This window comes from Takifugu flavidus, chromosome 21 (assembly GCF_003711565.1).
Source record: "Takifugu flavidus isolate HTHZ2018 chromosome 21, ASM371156v2, whole genome shotgun sequence".
Classification (NCBI taxonomy): domain Eukaryota; kingdom Metazoa; phylum Chordata; class Actinopteri; order Tetraodontiformes; family Tetraodontidae; genus Takifugu; species Takifugu flavidus.
The window spans coordinates 1,221,899-1,243,910 of NC_079540.1; the positions used below are offsets into that span (position 1 = coordinate 1,221,899).

Genomic DNA, 22,012 nt, shown 5'->3' on the forward strand with positions numbered 1-22,012 from the left:
GTGTTTCCCCCTCTCCACGCCAGACGCGCGCAGACGAGCCATCATTCCCGCTCCTCTGAGTCTTCCAGTCAGCGCCGTGGTCTTGACTGGTGCGCTCTCCACCCCGCCTGCCGGGACGAAAGCGTGCTGGACCAGTGAGACGCGCACGGAGAAGAGCGCAGGCGGATGACATCAACCGCGGCGAGCCTCTTTCTGACAGACACAACTCTGCAAACAAACTTGATGAGCGGACCTTGTGTGCTGTAGTTGGAATCAGAGGAGACCGATTTACACGCCTTCTCGCTTTCTTTACTTTACTTATTTACAACAGAATGCTGGACGCGTTTACGGCAGAAGGGTTAAGTGATGGCAGCTGAAACTTTAGGTTTTCTTGTAGTCGGTACGAATGCCGTCTCTCACTTCTGATTCTGGACAATGATCTCCGACGGCTGCGCTCCAGTGCGGCGCATGTTCTCAACTTTTGTGCGTCTTTTCTCTGGCGACCGCGGCTTCATTTACAGATAACTTTTCAAATCGAGCAGAAAAGCCGTCGCACCGAGTCGTTTTTGGAACGCGTAAAAGTCAACAAGGACCGGACAATGGATCGGTCAAAACTTTGCCGTGGGCTCCAGTGAGAAGTGCCAGTTCGTGACCGCGCAAGGATCGGGATGTTAGGAAGCCCGTCGAACAACGGCGGCATCAGAATGCTGGCGCCCCCGGCTCCCGACGATGACCGACGCGTCGAGTTTGTGGCTCTCACCGCCGTCCACACAGAGAGGAGCGAACCGTCCACGCCGGAGCGCGGGCACCCGTCTCACCGCACGGGTCTCCTGGGCACCCCGCTGCCAGGGCCGCCCGGACCCCGCGCCAACACATCCGCGTCAAGCAAACGCTTCAGAAAGTTGCAAAACTTTTTGTACAACGTGCTGGAGAGACCCAGAGGATTCGCTTTCATCTACCATGCATTCAAGTAAGTGTCCCCACACCAGTAACGGAGCAGTGCCCAAGTTATAACAACACTCCCCGTGGTTCCGGTATCACTTTTCTATAATCAGAAAAATCAGCCATATACTGCGCTATACAATCAAGCCACGCAGAGTTGCTTATGCAGCAGTTAGAAGCAATACAGCATCACAGCACGGGCCCGTGTGCTCATTTTCTCCGTGTTTCTCTCTGTAGAACCCCCCAGGAGAGAAGCTAGTTCGATTTGACCGAAATTCTAAGGGGGTAAATTTCTAAATCTGGTTTTGCGTCCATGCCTGCCGATAGTCGCCCACTCAAATAAAGGACGCTGCATTTTTCATGTCACAGTAGACAAAATCGACTCCCTTGGTTGGCTGTAGCACTTTTCTGGCCGGTGTAAATAAATAATACATAAGCAGTTACGAACTCATAAAGGCCTGTCTGACTGCTTTTTTAACTCACCAAATCCACACATGCACTAAACATAGTCCTCAAGCTGGAGCGGTTCCCTTTACTGAACTATTCTGTCAGGGCTTTTTAAGTACCCAAGGGCCATATGTTCTATAATGTAGGCAAGATGTAAACACTGGAAAACTATGAGCTCACTGGTGGCTCTTCAGAGCCGCTTCCTGGGACTGCCGCAGCGTGCAGGAGCGACCCTCTCTTATTTGAATTTCCAGAAGAAATCCTGAAAGAGTCTCGCAGTTTCTTTTGATTTCAGTCGATCTTTTTTACAATGTCGCGCGCCACCAGCAGCTGCCATCCTCTGGGGACTCTTGGCCATTCTTTATGTGTCATTGTTTATATAAGCCCAGTGGTCTCACTGCCAGTGCCATCGTATGTTTATAGCACAGGGAAACCCCACTGTTGAGCCACGAGCCTCCACCATATACTTCTGCTTGGTCAGATAAGCTCAGTCTCATTTTGAGTTGCACCCCTTTCACTTCTGCCTGCTTCTTCCTTCCTCCCGGGACCTGGAAACGTGTCTGCAGCTCGCACTCTGAGCCGCGCGTCACGCTCCAGGCCCAGTGCGCCCCCTCGTTAAGACCCACAGCCTCGGGCAGGTGACAGCGGTTGCCGCCGGTGGCATTTCTACCGACGCGAGCGAGCGGGTGTCAGAGCCGATGGCGGCGCCCCTGTTGTTATTTCTTCATCGGGGAAGGCAGGGCGACGGCTCCGAGGCGCACAGATCGCGTTTCAGATGCCACAGCTTTAGTAGCCAGCCACCTCCGTGATGGCTTGTTTTATGTCACTGTTCTAACAATGTTCCTTTTTTTTTTTTTAGAAAACCTTTACTTTGACACAATGCCCACCTCCCTGGGAGCCTCCCCTTTTCGTGAGGAAGACGTACCGCACGGCGACACTCAATTAAGGCGGTGTTGATCTATTATAATGAAGTTGGGCCACATGCACCGCTGCAGGTCGCTTAGGTTAACTTCCCCCTGATCCTTTAATTAGCCGCGTATCGTAATGGGAGCCGTCGGGACACGTGCACGGCTTCTAGAGAGCCTCTCAACACAGGTGTCTGCTGGAGTAGGTGTAGAAAGAAGTCTGAACAGCTCAGCTGAAACGCCTCCACTGTACACCGCAGCCGTGGCAGCTGCACAGAAACGGCATCCTCAGAGCGGCAGCTTGCTCTCTTACATAAGATTCTTGGTTTAGCATCCTAAACAGGGTTCACATGTTCCTGTAACCTCAAAGAAAAGACCACAGGTGCCCTTTTTCCACTCGGTTGCTATGACAATTTGGGTTCTTTGTGTTTTTCAGTCCACACCTTTGAAACACAGCACGCTTGTTACAGTAAAAGTTCCGAGGTCTCTTTATCCCCCTGAATTTGTCTCTTTGCCTGACTGAAATCAGCAGCAGATATCCTCTGCTCTCCCTCCCTTAAAAAACATCTTCTGTATCTAACCGTGGTCCACATGAAACATTTATATATGCGTAAAAGCAAGGTGTCCCGTTACCGTCCACCATTCATTTCTTCATGTGCATCGCACATATCACCTTGACAGGGACGTTAATGTCATGATGTTTCGTAAATACTGTCGAAGAAGTTTGGATTTCACCATCAGACTTTTGTTTTTGTGCACTCATGATAAGATGGAGCTACTGCTGATTACAGATCAGGGACGTTTCAGAAGCTAAACTTTAAACCTGGAGTTTAAACCTTAAATAACAGATTAGCCAGCCTCTTTTTTTTCCTTTTAACCTTTTCAAATCTCTTGATTTCATCGGCGTTTAACTAAGCCTGGACAACACATGTAGCAGAAATGAATTTGTTCATACTGCAACTAAAATGTTTGACCCAATAAGTTGATTAATATTCAACTGGAAGATATTTAAAGTATAGAATCATTTCTGTGGAAAAGTTCTTAAAATATCACAATTATATCCTGGAGTCTAAGGGCTAAAACCCCTTGAGATTCATTTTCTGTTTGGGGATCTATATGTTTCCCCACATGCGGGTGTGCACGTGTGCGCGTGTGCACATCTCTGTGTAAACCTGGTGTTTGCTTGGCAGATGACCGCCAACATGCAGAGGGATCGTTTCAGTGTTTCTCCTCACCTTTAACCCCCAGCCCATTTACACCACCGTCAGCGCCACATATAGACATCACATGAGGTCCTCAGTAATTCATCCCAACAGGGGGGGTTTACGGTGAACGAACTCTGCTTCGAAATGAGACCACATGGTGCCAAACACAATGTCACCAACCAACGCCTGGATTGCTCCTTGACTTTGGCTGGCGAGTCTGGATTGATATAATTTCACCGTTTAAAACAGAGGAGCAGCAGCCGAGATTGTGCCAAGCAGCCGGAGTAATCGACTGGCTCTGAGGAGGGTGAAAATATACCAGTCTTGTATTATTGACCCCCCCCCTGAGGGAGATAACTTGGAGCGTTAGCCTAGAACCAGCTTCAGTCACACTGGTGGGATTGCGCAATAATAAAGGAAAGAAAAACCAAACTGAAGCAACCATGAAGATCATTTAGATGAGGAACCTACAAAAATGTCTCTTCCCCTTCTTCTACATTTCTGCTTCACCAACATATATCATATTCTCAAATGTGAACCACAATCAGCTTCATTTAAGAACCGAAACCCTGACATGGGAGGTAATCTTCCAGCTACGAGCAGCGGTCAGCACAGGGGAGATGGGCCTGGATCCCTAGAGCCTAAAGGAGGCTAAAAAGGGAAATTTTAGCAGTTCAATGGTGCAAAGTTTCTTTGTGAAAACTCCCAATGAGGTTTTAAAACTTTGTATTTGAGACACAATAAACACACCAAACATTTTGTTTACACTTTGACGACGGCGGCCGTAGTGTTTGCGAAAGACGTACCGGGAAAACGACCTGCGACGGGATTCCAGGAGGTTTTCCATAACCCCTCTAATCACTTTGAATTATGGGTAATTCTTCACGCATCTTTTGTGCTAATAGTGCTGTACACAGCTCGGAAGCTTTTCATTAAAGCTAAATTGCCTTTTTGACATTATTAAAGTCATTCACCTCGCACAGCTTTGTGATGGAATGTGTTCCTCCTGTAGGTCTACGCCTGCCCCACCCCCATCCGGGACGATTTGCTCTTCCACCTGGGCCGTGATAACAGCCCCGTCTGCCTTTTTCTCTATTTTCAGCTTTGCAACATTAGAGAAGAAGCTAAAAAATCACTAAAACTGCTAAAAAAAAATGAACAGAACGAACCAAAAAGCCAACGAATCCCTGAGTCACTCGGTGCCGCACCTGTTTTTATTATTAATAGTCTGAGTAATGAAAATCAGAAAATAGCTGTGTGCGGCTGTGCACTCAGCACACGCGGGGGTATTTATTGATGAGTAAGGTGGAGAGAAACGGGGTAGGGGGTGAGGATCGAGAGGGAGAACCTTTCTACGGTTTCAGGTTCTTCCTTTCTGCGAGGGGTAAATTCTGCTTCATTAGGGCACGTTTATGCTTCTGTCACACCCTCTCTCTCCCACACCCGCCCCTCCATCATTTCACCCCCTTCCCTCCATCGCCACCTGTCTTTACCTCCTCCTTTCTTCTCAGAAACCCAACAGTTACAACAGTGATGCAGCAATATTATGGAATTATGATTAACTGTGACTTGACTTTTCCTGTGGCGCAACGGTGACGGCGTGACACAGAGGGAGAAGGGCAGGAGGGGGAAGTTTGAATGTGCTCGTTTACTGACACCCCTGCAGGAGCACTCTCTTTCAGTCTGACCCCTGCAGGGCAGAGACACTGAGAGGGGAAAGGAAGTGACCCTGAGGAACTGAGGTTGGTCCCTGTATTCATTTCCACTTTCACTGCAAAATGTGTATCCGGGGGGGGAGGCTGCCCAGGAATCAAGAATCAAGTTTCTCTCCCAATCTCCCTCTTTCTCTCTCTCTCTTACACACACACACACACACACACAACACACACACACACACACACACACACACACACACACACACACACACACACACACACACACATCCTCGTTGTTCTATCTTTGTGTTGACACCCGTAAGGCATTATACATTACCCAGCCACGAGCCCTAACCCTAACCATCCCAACCCTAATCCTAACCCTAACCTAGGCCCAAATCTGACCTCAACCTTAAAACCAAGTCTTCACCCTCAAACAAACCTTTGAAGTTGCCAGGAGCAGCCAAAATGTCCTTACTTCCCAAAATGTCCTCACTTTGCTACTAGAATCAGTTATTTGGTTCTCAATATGTAGCAAGTACAAGAAAACACGCACACACACACACAGGCACACACACACACACACACACACACACACACACGCACACACAGGCACATGCAGCCTCCCTCATGATTTTTTCCCTCTGTTCTTGGTGGGAAACACATCCTTTTGCTTCTATACTTGATCAGTGCAAATCATGTGACAGAGTGTGACTAATCTATGTGTATGTACAGGACATGTTCGAGTACTTAAAAAAGGATTAAAGGCATTTTTTTCCAGCAGTTTGAGTAATGAAGTAGAATAGGAAAAATATGCAATGGATTCTAGATAAAATATAAACTTTATCAAATTATTGCAAGAGCCTGGTAGGACTTCTTGGTTGTTTTTTCCAGATACTGTTGGCTTTTAGATGGTGGTGACAGATGAAGGACTGGTAGTTTGTACAAGCATATTTATAGGGTCAAAGACAAATGCCAGTAGTTTATTATGACAGGTTGAAGGCATTGAGCAAATTTGGACTTGGTTTCACAGGTTTTTTTATTGTTTAGATAAACACAGGTTCAACTTAATCTAAGACTTTGTGTCAATATGCTGATTAAACGTATCCCCCAAAAACAATTTTTAGTTGTCTCCACAACTCCTGTGCCTGCACCATCAGTGTTGGAACGTCATCTGCTTCAGGGTAATTGATCCATATTTCCCCTTCCGATGATAAGCTGTTTTGATTGAGTGTTTGTCAGAAACCTGCTGTGAAAACAAGCCACCACTGCCAGTAAATCCCAGTGCTCTTGACTGGAAACGTGCCTCAAGCCCTGGGAACATTTCCCCTGACTTTCGCAGTTCCCTGGATGTCAAAACCATGGCGCGTCAGTGAACTTGCCCGTGACGCTGGCCATCAAAGCAGTCTTGGGATGGTGGATGTGCCCGATGTTAGCATCTGCGCGGATGCCTTAAGTCAGCCGGAGCATAAATCAATAAGTTTAGCCCTGCTATTATGGAGCTCACTTAAGGCCTGACCCCAGTGAGAGGCTGCGTCGGCACGCTTATCAGCTGAACAATGCGGAAACTTACTGATGAGGAATTAACATGTTTACGCTAATGTGGGAGAGGCTTCCTTTTATCATATTTGCTGGTCTCCATCAGAACGATGGCAGTGTTGTTAAAGATAAAGGTAATAAAAAAGAACCAAGAGGGCTCCAGAGACAGTGTGAGGTACAATCCACGAGGCAAATAACACCCGGAAATTCAATGTACATCATCATATTGCTGGAAAAAAACACCTAAAAGCAAAATCAGTAATATAGATTCAAAGGCTCCTGCTGATATTAATACGCTTTATGAGGACAATTTTATTTACAGTTAAATAATTGCTCAACTAAGTTCAGGAAGTCAACATTAAAGATATAAATATAACAGACTAAAGTATATTTAAACTACATAAAGAAAGATTGATATCTGCGTACGACGGTGTTTCTCTCTTTTTTATTCTTGGTCCACTAGAAACATGTGTTCAGCCTCATTTTGATCAGGATTTTGTCCTTTTCTCAGCGACCACGCTCGCTCTGTCCCCCGGTCGTCCTCTGACGGTACCGCCTGTCTCTGTGCTCCTGGATCGTGGGAGAGCCCAGGTCCCGCTGCCTTTCCTCCCCTGTTGTCCCTGCTCGCCTGCGCCCGCGTGCGAGGCCCATCTTAAGCGCTGTTAAGATCAATTTAATTTATAATGACACTCGCTATAAACATGTGAGGAAGCAGCGCCATGGAGACAGCGCTCAAACAAAATCACAATGTAGGACAGTATTTATAAGGCCTGCGAGCTCGCTCTCGTGCGCGCGGATGGGTCGATAAACAGATGCTCATTTCCTGTGCTTTTATTTTGAGGATTTTAACTGATGAAGGGTTATTGATGGTGAGAAGTCGCTGTCTTTTCTTCTTAGAAGTACAGAAATGCACAAAGCGTGTAAATACAAGCATAAATCTGCCACATCAATCCGTCCTTATTTTCATGATGTCATGCAGGGTTTCTGTGTGAGTTTGTCTTTTTTTCCCCTCCCTGTGCACAGAGGGCTCCGCAACACTGGTGTATAAACATATAGTAAATCTGTCCCCCGCGTGTGCACGTATGTGTACGTGCATGCTGGTCAGTGGACCCACTGCTCTTCACTTGGCCCTGACATTAAAGCGATGTCAGCAAGTGTGTGATGAGACCTCACAGACGATACCTCATCTCCCTCTTTTCCATTCTGGTCCCTCTTGACTCGCTCGTCCATCCGATACATTATGCAGCCACCTCTTTCTGTCCCCGCTCAGAATTTTTTTCTCATTATCTCCATGTCCACGTGCTTCTCTGCTACATTTCTCACCACATTTCTATTATTTATATTACATTATATTCTCTGTGTTCCCTCTTTTCTTGACATCCGTACTTACACGGCGCTAGCTGTTCTTTAGGGCTTCAACGTCTCACCTACAGTTTATGCTTTGCAGAATTAAAAAGCTGCATTTTGATTGGAACATCTGCATCCACAGAGGTGTAAACGAGCGAAAGAGACAGTAATTCGGGGGATCTTAGAGCAAAGAGAGAGCAGGAGGGGCAGAGGGAGAATGAGACCGGACAAATGGATGAATAATTCAGAAGACTATTATCTCTTTGCTCTCATCCACCTTTCTCCTCCCTTGACCAGTCACCTAATTGGTTGTAATGAGTTAAAAAGCAGGAGGGTGAGAAGCCCATATCTGACCACACTTTTACTTCTCTTACAATTAGACAAAGGAGGATGAAAGAATAAAGGGAGAGGAGCCGAGAAAGGTAACGATTACAGGAGGAGGTCCGGATTTTTGCTGTCGAGGTGAGACCTTGAATATAAATATTAAATCTGTACAACAAAGTGTACATTTGTGGAGCCACAACCCTAAAGTATGACCAAAAGATTGGTCAAGCGCTTCAAGTAGACTTTCTACTTTTCAGACTTTTTTATTTTCTATTTTCGGGAAGTGATGCATTGCGCAATAGTTAGTTTGCGGCTGACGCTGGAGCTGCGAATGCGATTGACCCGACGGCGAAGTTGCTGCAACAACGTGGCATGTTTGTGTGGGTGATGATGGTGTTTACAGGGCTTCAGCGGGGCCTGATCTGCGCCTTTTTTCTTTTGTGCGCTCGGCTCTGGACTCTGTCTGGCTGTTACACACGACATAAAGACGTTGACGGTTACACAAACACGAGCATAGACAGCGGGGTCTGTCCGGGGAGAGCTGAGATGGCAGCGCGCTGACACTAGACAGAGAGGGGTGGCAGGTCTGCCTACCGGGGTTTGGCTCTAATCACGGCGCAGATAACGGTTACGGTCAGGACGCAGCCCCTCGGTCAGCACCAGTGCTAACATTAGCATCATGGGCTTTGCCTAAAGATGGCTCATCGTGTAGGCTAGGCCTGGGTTTTCACACAGTCCCTTCACCGCCCCTTGACCTTTTCATATTAGTAACGGCAGCCTTAACTATGCCGCCACCATTATTCCCTTCTCTAAATCCTGTCAGCTCCTCTTCTGGATCCGCTGACCACCGAGGCAGCGTGTGACCCTGGCTCACTTTCTCACACCCGCTGCGTCAAACTGCTGGGCCAATCCCATTACCCCGGGTTCAAAGATTACAGCCACCGCATTCTTTTTGTTGTTTCTCAATCCTCGAGAGATGCCCCTGACCCTCTGTAATCCATCACTGGAGATCCCCGCTCTCACGGTAACAAGATTAAACCTGCCACAGAGTAATGATGATTGGCCAGAAATTCAGTCGTAGCCCCGGTCAAGGAGGGGGGGAACAGAGTGAGAGCTTTATATGTTCTGTGAGAGGTGAGTGTTCACTTCTCATAAACCTCTGGTAAGTTGCGCAGTTGGGTCCTGAGTGCTACTGGCAACTGTTTCTGTGGAAGGTTTTAGGATAAAATACATATTTAACAGTGCCTTTCTCCATTGCTCCCCAAAATGCTTCTTGCTAGTGCCCACCGTCAGCCTGCTGAGCCAAGCTGAATGAAGGTTAAATCCCCTCAATGGGAAAATGTCAGCATTGGACTGGCGGTGCAGCCCCTACACTCTGTGCTAATTGGCTAGCGGCTGCTAACAACGTTGCTAACAGTGTCACCCCAGCTAAATGTCAGACCTCTCTCCACACTTCGCCTCCACCAGATTGCATCGCAAGCATCGAGTTTCACATAGTACGACCCGGCATCAGGAACAATGTCCTCTGGATTATACTGAGCGGGGCTGCGGAGGAAGGTTGCATGTGTGCGTGTGTGCGTCGGGGGGTGAATTAACGGCTAATTATAACTTTATCCAGGACTTTACGATGGTTACCATTTCTTCCACCTTAGTGAGCAACTGATGTCAATAGTGTGCACATGAATCACATCCATCTTCTATAATTTATGTGGACGATTTAACACCGAATTGTCCCAGTGTCATAAACCGCGCTCATCTGATATTACCATCAAGACACAGCACCACATATCACCAGAGTGTGCAGGATTCTCTCTCTCTCTCTCTTTCTCTCTCTCTCTCTCTCTCTCTCTCATACACACACACACTCATGTGTTTTCAACTCTCTCTCTCTCATACACACACACACACTCATGTGCTTTTCCCCACCGCTTCCTTTGTGCTGTACTTTCATTTGCCCCATTTACTGAATAGATATGTGACTCTGCTGCACATATTTCAGTCTGTGGCATTTAGTATCTCATATGTGCAGAGGGTCATAGAGCCAAATGAGTGCAAACCAGTGAGCATCAAGTCCAAGTCCTTTACTTTTCATTAATTCTCCTATATGATGTTTAACTCGGGGTGCCCACACAGATTTTGTTTGCGGGGTTTGTGTGTGTCATGAACTAACACTGTTGATGTGACTACCGAGGCCCTGAACTTCTGCCACCATCAGCCTTGCTAAAACATGCGGTCTATGATGTACACATTCTTATCTGCTCCAGGAAATGAAAACCACTGAGGATGCAACGTTAATATCCTCCTCTCTCATGTTTTCTCTGTGCAGCTGCAGCTTCAGTGCACCAATACGATTCAATAATGCGCAATTTCCACTGAAATGTATCGGAAATTTTGCCATTTAAGTGGATTTGGAAAACATCCAGAATCAGAATGCATTGAAGGGCCTCGTGTCTCGGCGTCCTTGTGAATGTGTGCACGTTTGAGACATCAGCAGCAGTCCTGCGTGTGTAAAGAAGAGAGTGTCTCGGTGAAGTGTGTGTATATAATATAGCAAATCACTTGGATTTTGTTTCGGGGGGTGTACTTGTGCCAGGGGTGCACTCCAGCATGCCAACTCTTAAACGCAGCCCCGCGCTTCTCTGTTGATCATATAATATTCCTGAAGGATGCTGGGGGGTGGGGGAGGACATTTATCATGATCATGACGCTCTCACATTAGACTGGATCCCCGTCCCTCTCTGCCCCCCTTCCCGGGGTGCGCGCCAGTAGCCTCCAAATCGGCCAGTCAGCTCTTTTTGTTGCTGTGAAGAAGCACACTTCATCTCTTATTGGTTTGTCTTCTTTTTGTCCCTCCTGCTAGGAAAAGATTTTATTTGTCCCAGATGAAGAAGCTGGAGGCGGAGGGTTGGAGGGCCCGGCCTCCTTCCCCACCACCCTCTCTTTATTCACCTGTGCACGAGGCTCAATACGCTCTCCTTTGTTTGTTCCTGCTTGTTGGTTGTGTGTGGTGAGCACATGCGGGTCGCTGCTGCATTTCCAAGGTTACATCTGAGGTTTCGCATCTTCCTTTCCTAACATAAACGTCTGATTGAGCTGACTTCAGTGTTTACCTGTCGTACGCCCTTGTGCAAAGGTGTGGCTCAATAATCACTGTGTTTGCATGTTTATTCTTCCCTCTGTGCACGCGTATGGGTGAGGGTCAATTCCTGAAAGCTGTTGTCGGAGCGTCATTGATTAGAAACGGCACCAGGAATACACGCACGCTCACACGTATGAGCATGTTTAGGTACAGACACGTGGCTGCTTTGTCTTGATGGCCTTCACCTGCTTCCAGACATGTCAAAGTTCTAGTTCTTCTCCACTCTCACGCCTGCCTCTCCTATCTGATCATATCTGCTCGACAGCTCATTGTCTTCTTCACTCACAAATCAATAATATTACCAGGTCAGACTATTTCCTCCTATGTAGCATCGAGTATACTGCCGCTTTGCCGCCTATGACTATTGTACTTCCTTCTCCTCAGTTTACCAAACAAGCTCCATCCATAGATCAGATTCAGAATATACCTCTTATATACATTCAAAGCCATCCACAACCTCGTCCCTCCCTGCCTGTCAGATCTTCTCCGCTCCACCACCTCCTGCTGAAATGTGTTCATGCTGTTGTAGCTACTACAAAAGGTGGAAGAAATAAAAATATTCCAGTTTGAAGTGGATTAAAACAGCATTGCTGTGCCCAAAGTCACACACACTCATTCACTACTCCCCTACTCAGCACGCAGAGAGCAGATGAACGCTCTAAAGTGGGAAAACTGTTTCTCCAGTGGAATTTGTAGGGGCAAAGGGAAAAATTCAATTCTTCTTGGCCTCATTGCCAAACTGTGATTTAGTCAATAAGGAATTCTCCGCTTCGCTTAGTAGTGTCTGTACTCCACACACACACACACACACACACACGCACGCACACACACACACACACACACACACACACACACACACGCACGCACGCACGCACGCACGCACGCACGCACGCGCACGCACGCACGCACGCACGCACGCACGCACGCGCGCGCACGCACGCACGCCGCACGCACGCACGCACACACACACACACACACACACACAGATAGAGCAAGACAAGTATAGAGAGTCCTGTTTGTTTATTAGAACTGGTTATTGCTATTTATCTCGCTAAAATATTTTGACAGTCCAGTCAAAGTAATGCTTGATCTTGGTGTTTCACACATGTACACTTACTGGAAAATGGCAGTAAAAGCACCGTGCCCTGCTTCTATTAAAAATCCATCAGGTTGCTGTGTGGGCTGATGTACATTAACTTGTTGTCTGGCTGTCTGGACCTTTCCGGAGCAAGAGTCAAGCTGTGAGCAGAGGATTTCTCTGTTTAACATCAGTTCAGTGGGAGGCGCAGCCGTATAGATGTCCATGATAATAGTTCTTTCTTTTGTTCTTTGCTTACTTTGCATTTTGCCCGTCCTCACACATTGTCCACAAATTGAGACAAATTGTGTCTGTTTGGCCTCTTTAGAAAAATCAGATATCCTGCGTGGAGCTGAGGAAGGATCGTTCTTTCCAAAAGTTTGGGAGCAATTAATAACAGAGTAAACCTCCGACCTACACTGGAGTTATCATCTAGTTTATTGGGATGCTTTTGTTCCAACTTACTCCCTCTATCCTTTAAAAGGAGATAATTAAGTAGCCTAGAGTTTAATATTTGGTTGTTTGCACCACTTCTCTGCCTGACATTGCTGCCAGTCGTTGTCATCTTTGCTTTTTTTCCATCCAGAAGTTGAGAAACGATCCCAGGTTCTCCAGGAAACAACATTTGCTATCTTGATAATGACATAAATAACTCCATATCTAATGCAAACAAGCGCTGTTTTGCTTTGAGGAACAGCTTTTCAACAGAAGCATTCATTTTCCTCCTCTTTTCCGGTTCGGATTTAATGATGTCAGGAATTTTCAGAACTTCACCCCCAAAGCAGCTCCAGTCTCCAAAAACCTTCTGACAGCGAAAAAGTTCCTACATGGAGACGAAAACATTTGAAATAAATGGTTGTTTCCATAACTCGTCTGGTGTTCGGGGACGCTGTGAGTGTGTGTGTGAGTGTGTTGTAAAACACCACCTGAGCAATGCTGTCCAAACTGCTCTCCTCCTTATAGAAACACACACTTTGAGGTAATTGAGGGGCAGAGACGGACAAGCGGGTCAGCATATTATCGGACTGATGAACAAACAAGATATGCTGTCTGTGTGTTTTCATGCTTTACTGAAATCCACAGTAGTCATTTGGGGACGTGTGTTTATTCCGTTTATGTCTCCAGCAGTTTAAGACCTACTTTGTCTTTCTATTTGTGGTAACCCGCCATCTGGCTGGGTGTGCAGACGGAACCAAAGCAGTGGGTGACGTTGCTCCTTCATGGGCTGCTGGTCGGCCCGAGCTGTGTCATATTTGTTCTGACTGGTGCCCTTAGTAACGAGGGACCCGTGCTCTGGGAACGCAACGTTACCAGATGCGGAAATGTGTTTTTCATCATTTTTTTGTGGGTCCATGTCCATCCTCGTCATCGAGGCTCTGGAATTATTGCCATTTCAACAATTACGAAGTGCACTTCCTGTTTTCCGTTTCTCTGCGCTCTTTGTATGAACGTGTTCTTGTCGGACTGGAACCAGAACTTCTCTAAGCAGCTTTGTAGCGAGGGCCCTTTCCTTTCCGCTCTCACACTGACCCTCCGAACACATTCTGATTGAAAGAAAGGGCGCCATTGTGTTTGACCATGAGATTTAGCTGTTGTGTCCAACAAATGTCCTTTTACTTTTAAGCTATGTGGACCAGCTGGACCAGCAGCTGCTGCCTAAGCCTGCTGCTGCTCGCCATTCATTGCTCGGCAGGCAGGCAGGATACATCAATCGCCTCCTTTTTCCAGAATATAGCTTTCTCCCAAATTTATGTTACACTCTTAATGACACTGAGTCACTCCTGCAGATGCTAAATACAGCAGTAATACGTCATTTTCCAGTTATATCCAGTATAATTGGCCAACCTGTTTTTTTTTACATTTCAGTGAAAATTAATGACAAATGAATAAGAGAAGATGGAATATAACTTACATTTACTTTACATTTATTTGCCTGTATGATGTATGTCTATTCTCTCCTCTGCCTGCCCCCCCACTTCTCCTTCTTTACTCGCCGTCCATCAGCTCCCCCCATGAGCCTGGTCCTGCTCAAGGTTTCTTCCTGTTAATAAGGAGTTTCTCCTTCTACTGATATTTATTTGGGGTCAGGATCTGAGTTTCTGTGAAGCACTTCGGGACGGGTTGGACAGTTGCTATTTAAATAAAGATTAATATAATTGAACTGACCTTATCCTACATTAAGTTCTGCCACCAGACCTGGTCACACGATAGCAGCAGTAATAGTAGCAGTGCCACCTGCATATATGAGTGAACATGAACAATTATCTCTTTGTGCAACACACATAAAATTAGATTTAGCCAGTAATTTATGAAAACTAAGTTTGAAAACCTTTCTTTGACAATGTAATATGAAAACAAACCGCAAGTGAATGCAATGAAACTGGATTATAAATGTCCTGTGCATTGGGAGAAACGTGTCCCTTCACACAGAATACACGGGTTTCTGTTTTAACCTTGAGTTCATTTCACCAGTAATCCGGTGGCGACCTCTCACCTCCCTAGTGTTGCAGCCCAGCCAGTGTTGATGCTAACATGAGAGCACTTCAGACGACGCAAATAAAAGCAATTGATGTTGTTTTATTCTGGAGGTCTTAAACTGAAGTGGGGCAGTCGCTTTTGTCAAGAGCTGCAGGGCCTCTGTCTTTCAATTGTTAATTTGCTCGGTTCACTTTCCTCACGTGCCTTCTGACGCACAGAACTACAGCAAAACTGCTGATTTGCTCCTGTGGTTTATAACACTATGGAATGATTCCAACTTCCAAGCTGAGCAGCTTCACTCCGATATCTGCTCCCAGACATAATGAATCTGTCCAAAGTGCATGAGATCGCTACCCTCCTTGAGTGCAACCCTGGTTTGTGTCGTACAAATAGAGCCGAGCGGACCTTCATGCTGTGAATATGCTCTTAGTTTAAGTTTAGATTAATTATGCTTTGTGTTACTGATGTGACAGGCTCGTTTCCTGTCAGTTATAGCCCGTTAATATTGAATGAATGAATGAATGAATGAATGAATTCAGTGTCTGATGTGTCCCTTTCAGTTTCCTGCTGGTGTTCAGCTGTTTGGTGCTGTCCGTGTTCTCGACCATCCACGAACACCAGAAGTTTGCCAACCAAGGACTCTTCATCCTGGTAAGAGTCTTTTCATGTGACCGCTATAGCATCTGTCCCCCCCCCCCCCCCCCCGCCCCCATATGCCACGCCCCCTCACTTCCTGCGCCGTATCCATATCTGCTTGCGTGTGTGTTGAATTGTTCGCCAGTGGAGGCGCAGACAGCCGTGTAAGCAGGTGGGGGGATTCAGGTGTTGTCGACTTTGCAGGAAATCACAGACATGATCCACTAATCCTAATAGCTATCCCATAATCCCCCACCCCTCTCCCCTCCACTCAGGCTGCTTTAATGGGCTGCTTTCTCCTTTAGAGCCCGTCTCACACACTGTCTCCCCACCTTGCTCCAGTCCATGAGTGATTTAATAGTGGGATTCTTGACGTTCCCTCGGTCGGCTCTTTCGATCAATCGTCCAGCCATTATCAGGAAATCAGCCATTAGTGGACTTTACTCACATGAACATTTGTTCTAATGACAGATTGCTTCTTAAACTGTCTGTAGGGTCTAAAAACCTGAAAGCAAGACAGACAAACTGTGGGAGACGATTGATGTGCTGAGCAAAGACTTGTTAGTTTGCATAGAAGACATATGTGAGGTTTTTATATTCAACACGAACACTGCAATCAGTTCATTTTTAATGTACTTAGCCTTGAATACAGTACACTAAAGCGTGATGCTTCCAAAAGCATCGTCTGAATTTGAAAACTACAGCTGTTTTTAAATTTTATTGGGCTTAAACTACTCACATCAGCTGTGGTCAAACTGATGTTTAGGGGATCTGTCACACACCTCTTTCACGTGGCTGTTGCATGTGTGTGATTTCCAGGAGTTTGTGATGATTGTCGTGTTTGGACTGGAGTACTTCATCAGGATCTGGGCAGCCGGCTGTTGCTGCAGATATCGAGGATGGCAGGGAAGGCTGAGATTTGCCAGAAAGCCCTTCTGTGTCATAGGTACGCGCCTTCCCCGACTTACTGTCAGAACGGCGAAGTCCGCTCCCACAATAACCACTTTCTCCACTTTCTCCTTTCTGCTCGTCTTACTCACAGACTTGATCGTGTTTGTGCCGTCACTGGCGGTGATAGCAGCGGGGACGCAGGGTAACATTTTCGCCACGTCAGCCCTGCGGAGCATGCGCTTCCTGCAGATCTTACGCATGGTTCGCATGGACCGGCGCGGAGGCACCTGGAAACTTCTCGGCTCGGTCGTTTACGCTCACAGCAAGGTGGGAATGTTCAGCGCAGTCTTCCAGAAAAAACACACTTTTTGAGGACAGACAATAGTAAAAAGTAACATCCATGTTATGTTCACATGGTTGCGGCAAGTCCAATGATGTCCACCTGCTACCTCATTACATTACGGAGCCCGTTTGACTTTACAACAAAATTAGACAGTGGTGATGATGATAAATTGATGCATCAGCTGTTCGTGTAAGCAGAAACTCCCTGCTGAGTCAAAGTAGGAGCTAAATGTGATGGGGATGATGGGAATTTAGCCAATAATGATGACATGGTGGCAAGTAAAGATGGAGCTGCTCCTGCTGACAGGTGTGAGTAATATCTGTCTTTGCTTGTGTGTCTCTCAGGAGTTGATTACTGCTTGGTACATAGGCTTTCTGGTCCTGATCTTTGCCTCCTTCTTTGTCTACCTGGTAGAGAAGGACGTCAACACAGACTTTAACACCTATGCAGACTCCCTCTGGTGGGGGACTGTGAGTACTGCACGATGCGCACGATGTGTCTGTTGAAGAAGTAAAGCACGCTGTCCTTGCAAATATGGACACATTCATACATGCGATCAAGAGCACAAAATCAGTGCTTTTTTGACCTTTCATGGCATTTAATCTTTATCTTTGACCCATCCAGATTACACTAACTACTATCGGTTACGGCGATAAGACCCCTCGTACCTGGCAGGGACGACTGCTCGCTGCCGGCTTTGCTCTCCTGGGAGTCTCCTTCTTCGCTCTGCCTGCTGTAAGCTTCTGGCATTCACACTGGATATTTACACGCGGGCATCACAATCACACATCTTCTCGCGATCCACAACCCTCAGGGAATCCTGGGGTCGGGCTTCGCCTTGAAGGTGCAGGAGCAGCACCGGCAGAAGCACTTTGAGAAGAGGAGGATGCCTGCTGCCAACCTGATACAGGTGACAGCTGCAGGGTTCCTTTTCAAAATAACATAACAGCAGATCTGAACTTTAACTTTAACTTTACTGAACTTTGTCTTCCTACAGGCTGCATGGCGTCTCTACTCTACAGACGCCAGTCACTCCTACCTTACAGCCACATGGTACTTCTATGACAGCATGCTGCCTTCGTTCAGGTAAGCTCTTCTATTAGCTTCAGCTCAGAGAGGAATCATGCTGGAGCTGTGGCATGTGCATATATGCAGACAGAGATGTAAGAGGTCTCTGGCAGAACTCGACTCAACTACTGGCGTTACTTTGTATTGGTCCCACTCACATATCCACTACACATTGGGTCCAGAGGGTCTTGAAAGTGGTGTTTTTAATATTTAATTTGCAATTTCTTGATTCAGTTTTTGGTCCAGTCCATTAGGATTGATTTCATTTTTTTTTTTTTCTGCACAGTGGTTTCTTATTCTTTACCTTTATGTATTAATTTGACTAATTGTTATGTGCTTAAAAGGAGAGGGTAAATTAAAGTGAAAAATTCAATCTCAGAACATTTTTGCTTATAGAGGCAACGATCTAATGATAAACTTTTTTGTGTGTTTGTTCATTGTTCTGCTCAAGTACAAATTATTTTAGTTTAATTCAGCAAAGCTTGAGAGTATTGTGACAGCAGATGGGTGCATCTCAACTCATCTTATTTCCCCTAAGTATCCCTCTTCTTTTGAGTGTTTGGACCATTGATTTGGCCTTTGTGTGAGTTCTTCATATTTTGTTGGGTTTCTTTTGTTTATTTGTCATGTGTTCTTCATGTGTTTATTTGTGCACGTGGGCTGTCAGAGAACTGACGCTACTGTTCAGTCACCTCCAGCGACAGCGTAACACCAAGAAGGTTCTCCACAACTCCTACCATACGCTGTTGTCTGGGCTGTGGCCCTACAGCTCCCCCTACCTGTCGGGGGACAGGTATGCACCCCACTGCCTTCATACAGCCTACTCCACTACACCCAGACAGCCAGTCCTACGACTACTCACCCTCACACGCATTCAGGAGGTGTTCCAAGAACAGACGAGTGTGTACAGATCTTTTTTGTGCATGAATGTGTCTATTAATGTCTCACTAATGCTGATCTGAGACCACTGTGTTGCAGACGCCCCCCCTCCTCCCCCTCCCCACACTGCTGCTTTACATCTTTGTCTGCTTAGCTCATACTTGCTCAACTGCTCCATCTCCCATTGTTGACTCACTGGTTCCATCTTCATGTCTTCATTTTCCGTTCCCCTTCCATCTGCTCTTCTCCATGCTGCCCATCCTCCATCCACCATCCTTCATCTGCTCTCAGGAAGGCAGAGGGTCCACGCAGGTTCGTTCCTTAGATCCAGAGACCTTCTCACTGATCTCTGTCAGTCATTAGAGAGGATTTGCTGCAGGAAACTCTACCGACCTCTTTAATAGAAACTCTAATAAAGATGAGTGTAGGACTTCATAGATCTGTCGAGACGACTGTAAACTTACTGTTATTGTTCAGAGCAGCTGCTGCCACTCCATGATACGTATGCTCAGGTGAAACGTGCCACAGGCGCATGAACCTTCACCTTATCACTGTCTCCATAGTCCAAAACTGCCTCTCATAAACCTCGAGGACACAAGGTTAGGACAGATTAGGGGGCTTTGGAGTATTGAGACATCACACCTCACGCCTCCACCATGTTCCCAGAGTGTGTCCCAGGACTTCCTGTCCTCTTTCACCGTCCCACCCCTTCTTCCACTCCTCCCCCTCCCCTCACCCTCTCTCCCTCTGACTTGTGTGTCTTCTCAGTCAGCTCCTTTCTAAAAAACGGGGTCTCTTCCGGATTCACGCTGGCCGCAAGCAGAGGTATCCACGGCTCCGGGCCTGTGCACGGGGGCACGCTGAAACATTACCAATCAATAACATCAGTCCTCCTTTAACACACACAATCCGCTCAGCCTGCCTGAAAACACTCACCATTTTGTGGATCAGTGCAGTCATTTGTTTTCAAAAATCTCTGTTTTTTGTTATAAAGCATCCATAACGAAAAATAGAATAAAGCACGCCGCTGTCCCGGATAATTTGAATATTCCAGCTGTTACTGCTTAAATGTTCTGGACTCTGGTCCACAAATGTGAGTGAATCTTGCTGGTGCAGTGCTGCTCCTTCCTGAACTCTTTCCAGAGAACCTCGAGTCAGGTTCGATGTTGTCTGAAAACGACAATGAAACGCGTTGAAAACGATGTGTTTTATTTCCTGGCACGCGTGAAAGACGTCAGCAGTTGCACGCGAGGGAATCAGATGTCGCTGAAGGAAGCTAAAGTCTAAAGAGTTTCCCCGCTCTGGACTTGGCTTCAGATCGGCTGATTGCTTCGTTCCTTCTCGGGGAGAAGGCTAAAACGCTCCTGCATGCTTTTTCCTCATCATATGGCGCCAACCTTTACGCACCATCGGCATGTTTGTGTTGTACTTTGAAAGCTTTTAATGCATAAAATGTTTGCATGCGGCATTTTATCTGCGTTTCATTGCCAATCACGGAAGCTCGGTCTGGAATGCGGCCGACTTCTTCTCCCAGCAAGCATGCGAGCTTGTTCCACCTATTGTCCCCTGATGTTTATTACCTGAAAACCTTTCAGGTGTTTCCGCTCATATCCTTTTTGCTCCTACATATTTTATTTAAATGTAACACGCACAGCAGAGGGTATGTGATTGTAGAAAGGCCGGATTGAAGGACTGAACAGGAATTGCTCCTTGGTGCGTGAACATGAAAGACACCCAGCAGCAGCGGTGCTATAAGAGGGTGTTCTATATTAGAGCTAATCTGTTATAACTCAAGAATGTTCACCTTAATGCCTTGATGTAAATAGATGACCTCCCCCTACTGAAGTGCTGTGGCTCCTGCGAGTCATCGAATGTTCCCTGAATTAGAGACTTTATATTAAAAATACTTCCTCATTTTCTGCCATATCAGCAGAATCAGTCTGATGGTGCTGAATCAGGTATTAAGTTATGCACATTAAAAAGGCAGAAAATGCAACATGGACGGGTCGCTGCGGTGGAGCGGCCTTCGTGATAAGTCCGTCTATCACTGAGACAGAACGTTGGTTTTGCCTTTAGAGAGGGTCCATGTGTGCTGTTTACCATATCAGAACTCCTCCTACAGACGTTTCTGATCATTGAAGACATCTAAACCTGCTCCTCCGAGTGTTTAAGTGCTTTTCCCCTTCGCTGTCAGCAGTAAAATCGGCTTCCGGGATCGGATCCGGATGAACAATTCCCGCTCGTCTCAGACCATCCGGAGCAAGGCTTCGCCGCTGCCCCCTGGCTCCAACGTGCGCCGCTCCCCCAGCCAGGAGAACGTCCCCGACCCCACGAGCCCGGGGAAGGTCCAGAAGAGCTGGAGCTTTAACGACCGCACCCGCTTTCGAACGTCCCTTCGGCTGAAGCCGCGTCCGCCTGCCGATGGTATTTATCGAACCGGTGTAAACAGCAGGGACAGTTTCAGTGTAATAACAATTTGTCCCTCTGTCTCCACAGTGGAGGGGGTTGGGGAGGACAGCACGGAGGACAAACCGTACTGTGACATGGCCATGGAGGAGGTTATTCCTGCGGTGAAGACCCTCATCCGAGCGGTCAGGTGAGTCCAGAGCGCATTGCATTCAAATCTGGGTCCATTTGATTCAGTGTCGTCAGATAGTATATTGATTTTTACTTTTTAAGTGTTGAACCTCTGCCTCAGATGAAACATTTACCCGCAATAACAAACCGCGCAGAGGCCCCCTTTAGTGAGGTCATAATAAGGTCACTTTAAGATAAACAACCTTCGCACCTCGTGGTATTTACAGCGGGTGTTAATGGGCGAACAACATACTGCTCTCCCATATAGGTCCTGTGTAAGCAGATTTAGCCAACAGGGCTAAAAATCTCCCTTTGGAAGAGGTAACCGAACCCTCGCAGAGGCATCAATAGTTCCCCTGTGACCTTTTGCTTATTCAGACACACAGATGTACACGTGTGTACACTAACACACAGAGCTAATACATTCCAGCTTTTAAAACTAATCATATTGGTCTGTGTGATAGCCATCGATTATACGCTGATATCCACATCCCAGAACTATCTCAAACAGACTCGCTTTCTCAACCACCCACAACAGCGTGTGTAGAGGTTTTTAACTGATGTGGGGAAAAAAACCCCA

At 46.6% G+C, this 22,012-nt stretch overlaps 1 protein-coding gene across 4 annotated transcripts in view; it reads left to right on the top strand.

The window, feature by feature from the left end:
* Nucleotides 1-22,012, top strand: part of LOC130518237 (potassium voltage-gated channel subfamily KQT member 4) — a 27,370-nt gene continuing 5,358 nt past the window's right edge. The window contains exons 1-11 of one of the 4 annotated variants that reach the window (XM_057020678.1): nucleotides 1-949; nucleotides 15,599-15,689; nucleotides 16,494-16,620; nucleotides 16,717-16,892; nucleotides 17,253-17,378; nucleotides 17,533-17,643; nucleotides 17,723-17,818; nucleotides 17,906-17,994; nucleotides 18,644-18,769; nucleotides 21,050-21,279; nucleotides 21,352-21,451. In XM_057020678.1, the coding sequence (XP_056876658.1) occupies nucleotides 648-949; nucleotides 15,599-15,689; nucleotides 16,494-16,620; nucleotides 16,717-16,892; nucleotides 17,253-17,378; nucleotides 17,533-17,643; nucleotides 17,723-17,818; nucleotides 17,906-17,994; nucleotides 18,644-18,769; nucleotides 21,050-21,279; nucleotides 21,352-21,451 (1,574 nt within the window). In that variant the 5' untranslated portion in view covers nucleotides 1-647. The remainder of the gene's footprint in view (nucleotides 950-15,598; nucleotides 15,690-16,493; nucleotides 16,621-16,716; nucleotides 16,893-17,252; nucleotides 17,379-17,532; nucleotides 17,644-17,722; nucleotides 17,819-17,905; nucleotides 17,995-18,643; nucleotides 18,770-21,049; nucleotides 21,280-21,351; nucleotides 21,452-22,012) is intronic. The other 3 variants (XM_057020679.1, XM_057020680.1, XM_057020681.1) reach the window with 3 other exon arrangements.